The sequence below is a fragment of the Arachis ipaensis genome, chromosome B03 (genome assembly GCF_000816755.2).
Source record: "Arachis ipaensis cultivar K30076 chromosome B03, Araip1.1, whole genome shotgun sequence".
Taxonomy (NCBI): domain Eukaryota; kingdom Viridiplantae; phylum Streptophyta; class Magnoliopsida; order Fabales; family Fabaceae; genus Arachis; species Arachis ipaensis.
The window spans coordinates 40,680,800-40,685,315 of record NC_029787.2 but is presented as its reverse complement, the minus strand read 5'-3'; the positions used below and the strand labels follow the sequence as shown (position 1 = coordinate 40,685,315).

The 4,516-nt window shown below is 38.5% G+C and overlaps 1 protein-coding gene across 7 annotated transcripts in view; it reads left to right on the top strand.

Moving 5' to 3' along the window:
- Positions 1 to 1,889, top strand: part of LOC107630379 (receptor-like serine/threonine-protein kinase ALE2) — a 13,833-nt gene extending 11,944 nt beyond the window's left edge. For 6 of the 7 annotated variants that reach the window (XM_016333485.2, XM_016333484.2, XM_016333486.2 and 3 more), the window contains 3 exons: positions 123 to 512; positions 617 to 860; positions 958 to 1,624. In XM_016333485.2, coding sequence (XP_016188971.1) covers positions 123 to 512; positions 617 to 860; positions 958 to 1,624 — 1,301 coding nt within the window. Of the gene's footprint in view, positions 1 to 122; positions 513 to 616; positions 861 to 957 lie in introns of all 7 variants that reach the window. The other variant, XM_016333483.2, reaches the window with a different exon arrangement.

Sequence of the window (4,516 nt, the reverse complement as noted above, 5' to 3'; positions counted from 1 at the left end):
TAAAACAAAAAGGGTTGTAACACAGCAAGACCTAATTAGCAGCCACAATTTCTTAAGATAAAGGTACTAATACTTTCATGTATCAGCCTCTTGATTATGCAATGAACATATGAATTTCACAGGAACTACTGAATCATTAGCAGCTGGGGGAATTGCTTCAGCCTCATCATCATTTCGATCTAGCATTGCTGCTTATAAAGGATCCGCTAAGACTTTCAGTGCAAGCGACATTGAGAAAGCCAGCAATAACTTTAACGATTCAAGGATACTTGGAGAAGGTGGTTTTGGTCGGGTTTATAGTGGTATTTTTGAAGATGGGACAAAAGCAGCAATCAAGGTTCTCAAAAGGGAGGATCATCATGGTGACCGTGAATTCTTAGCTGAAGTTGAGATGCTTAGCCGCCTTCACCACAGAAATTTGGTTAAGCTTATTGGTATATGCACCGAGGTTAGCTTCCGCTGCCTGGTCTATGAACTCATCCCAAATGGCAGCGTGGAATCCCATTTACATGGTACTTATCTTTTCCTGATTTGCTTCCTTCGGCCTTAAGTAACGTGCCGCTTGTTTATTTCTTCAGGTTAAATACTTGTTTAGCTTTGATTTTATGCTTGGTAGGTGTTGACAGGGAAAACAGTCCACTTGATTGGAGTGCTAGGATTAAGATTGCTCTCGGTGCTGCGCGTGGTCTGGCTTATCTGCATGAAGATTCAAGCCCCCCTGTCATACACAGGGACTTCAAGTCTAGTAATATCTTGTTGGAAGATGATTTTACACCAAAAGTATCTGATTTTGGATTAGCTAGAACTGCGGCCGACGAAGAGAACAGACACATATCAACCCGTGTCATGGGAACTTTTGGGTATGAAGTTTTTCTTTCTTGATTCTACTCTCTAGAATTCGAAACTTGAAACTCGATTGTGCACTCTGTAATATCTATTTTCTTCCAATGTTTGAAGATATGTGGCTCCGGAGTATGCAATGACTGGCCATCTTCTTGTGAAGAGCGATGTGTACAGCTATGGTGTTGTTCTTCTTGAGCTTCTAACAGGAAGAAAACCAGTAGATATGTCGCAAGCACCCGGTCAAGAGAATCTCGTTGCATGGGCTCGTCCCTTACTCACAAGTAAAGAAGGATTGGAAGCGATAATAGACCCGTCTCTAGGGACTGATGTGCCTTGGGATAGTGTGGCCAAAGTTGCAGCCATTGCTTCAATGTGTGTTCAACCAGAGGTTTCGGACCGTCCTTTCATGGGTGAAGTTGTTCAGGCTCTAAAACTTGTGAGTAATGAATGTGATGAAGCAAAAGAAGCAGGTACAAGAAATTCTAGCCAGGAGGATTTATCTCTTGATTTGGATAATGTTTCTAGTCAACTACCAGATCATTTCCAATTCCAACGCCAATTCTCTGCCGCCAACTATACTTCTGGAAGTGATATCGAAAAAGGTTTGTCATCATTTGAGATATTCAGCTCCTCAGCAAGATTTGGAAGGCAAGATTCGGGATCTTTTCGACGTCACTCCTATTCGGCTCCTTTGAGAACCGGAAGAAAGCAGCAGTTGTGGCAGGTTATTAGCCGGCTTTCGGGTAGTGTAAGTGAACACAGAACCATCTCCAAGTTATGACCAGGTTCAAATTGAATCATTACATTTTCTTTTTTCCTTTGAATCTTTGTTTCATAACTCGACATAACTCACTCACTACTCTGATTGAACCCTTTTTGAGGTTTGAGATGGGAATAGAAGCAAGTTGTAAATAGGATGTGACATGTTTTTTATTCTAACTGCAAAATCTTGTGTAACTATTACTGATTCTGAAGAGGGAAAGCATTAATATAAATGACTTAATTTAGTTTGATGATAAATGAGTGAAGTTGGCTCTTTTTCTTTAGCGACACTTATCACTCAAATACAGATACAATATACATAATGTTAAATATACGATCATTCTTGTGTTTTTATTTAACTGTTTAAGTTTTGCGTTAAGGGATTTCATGATACATAATATAATCCTTGCCGTTGCAGAATCAAGTACGGGTTTGTTTGGGTGAGTTTTTACGAAAAGATTTTTTTATTCAAGTGATTTTTTTTAAAAGATCTTTTAAAAAAGTAAAAGTAATTTTATGTTTAGATATCTCATATAAAATATTTTTTTCTTCGACCTTTGACTTTCTCATTGCAAATACATGTTTTAAAAAGAGAGACAAACATCTTATAACATATAAGAGTGGCATGACAAGCTCTCAAATCAATTTCTTCTTGTTGAGGAGAGTCGACCGAAAATTTTGCATTAATTGTAAAATTATCTCAGAAGAGTTTAACAACACAACATAGGATGCTCGTTATGGATTTTTGCGTTGAACAAAAGTTGAGGAAAAGACATCATACGAAGAACCCAAGAATAAGGTGGTGGCGGATGAAAGGTGAAGAACAAAGAAGCTTCCTAAGACGGGTAGGAGAAGAGGCAAAGTGGGATGAGAATGGAAGCGCGAAAATCTAAAGGGATATGACCAAGAGACAAGGAATCCTGGTGGTGGAATTCGAGTGTACAAGAAAAGATAAAGATAAAAAGGGAGTGCTTTAAAGAGTGGTCTTTGTGCCGCAATGCAGATAATTGGAAAAAATATAAGGCGGCGAAGAAAGAGACAAAAGTGATTGTAAGTGAAGTAAAACAAGAGCATATGAGGGTCTCTACCAGTCTCTAGGCACGAAAGAAGGAGAAAAAGGTATATATAGAATCGCAAAGAGTCGTGAAAGAAGAACGAGAGATTTGGATCAGGTTAAGTGCATAAAGGATAAAGACGGAGAGGTGTTGGCTCAGGAGGAGAAGATTAATGAAAGGTGGAAGAGCTACTTCTACGAGTTATTTAATAAAGGGCATAAGACTCTTCCAAGCCTTGGTCGGTTATACACAAAGGAAGAAGATCAAGACTTTGATTACTACCGAAGGATTCGAGACTTTGAGGTAACAGAGGTTCTAAAGCAGATGAAAAATGGCAGGGCGGTAGGACCCGATAATATCTCGATTGAAGTTTAGAATGGCCTTGGAGAAAAAGGTATCAATTGGTCAACCAAACTTTTTAATTAGATTTTAAGGTCAAAGAAGATGTCTGATAAGTGGAGAAAGAGCACATTGATACCTATCTACAAGAATAAGGGGGATATACAAAGTTGCAAAAACTTTACAGGGATCAAGCTCATGAGCCATACCATGAAGTTATGGGAAATGATGATAAAGCGGAGGTTGAGAAAAGAGACACAAGTAACAGAGAACCAATTTAATTTTATGCCAAACAAATCCACCGTCGAAGTAATATACCTGTTAAGAAGGATGATGGAGAGGTATCATAGTAATAAAAGGGATCTACATATGATGTTTATTGATTTGGAAAAAGCATACGATAGGGTGCCAAGGGAGGTCTTATGGAAGGTTTTAGAAAAGAAGAGAGTAAGAATCGCATATATTTGTGCAATTAAAGCATGTATGATAGAGCCACAACAAGTGTGAAGACTCAAGGTGGTGTGACAGAGGAATTTTCTATTGGTATAGGATTACACCAGGCATCTTCCTTAAGTCCATATATTTTCACATTAGTTTTGGAAGTACTCAGAGCACATCCAAAAGCCTGCGCCATGGTGCATGCTTTTTGCTGATGATATCATTCTTATAGGAGAGTCAAGAAAAGACCTAAATAAGAAGTTGGACTTATGGGGAGAAGCTCTAGAAGTGTATGGTCTGTGTATAAGCTGTAGCAAGACGAAATATATGGAATGTAAGTTCGGTTTGCGAAGGAAAAATCCTAAAATAAAGGTGAAGATTGGAGAAAATATCATACGAAAAGTTAAAGTTTTAAGTATCTTGGATGTATCATACAGGATAATGGAGAGATTGAACAAGATGTAAATCATAAGATCCAAACAGATTGGTCAAAATAGCGGAGTGCATATGGTTTTATATGTGACAAAAAAGTGCCTTAAAAAGTTAAAGGTAAATTCTATTGCACTGCTATAAGACCGGCTATGCTTTATGGTACAGAGTGTTGGGCGGCTAAAGGGGAGTACGAACATAAGCTAAGTGTGGCAAAGATGAAGATGTTGAGATGGATAAGCGGTAGGTCATACGCGATTGGATAAAATAAGGAACGAAGATATAAGGGAGAGAGTTAGAGTCACACCCATTGTGGAAAAGATGGTAGAATCCCGTCTCAAGTGGTTTGGACATGTGAGAAAAAGACCGACAGAACACCCAGTCAGGAGGATGGATGAGACGGAGGATGGACAAGGGGTGAAAAGTAGAGGAAGATCTAATAAGACCATCCATGAGGTGGTCAAACGAGATCTACATGTAAAAAGTCTCGCTGTAGACATGATACATGATAGAGTTCAATGGCGTCGTTTAATTCATATAGCCGACCCCATCTAATGGGACAAGACTTTGTTGTTGTTGTTTGTAACAATTATGTTTGGGTACAATAATATAAAAACATTTTTTTACTTATTTATTATGTTAAAAACATC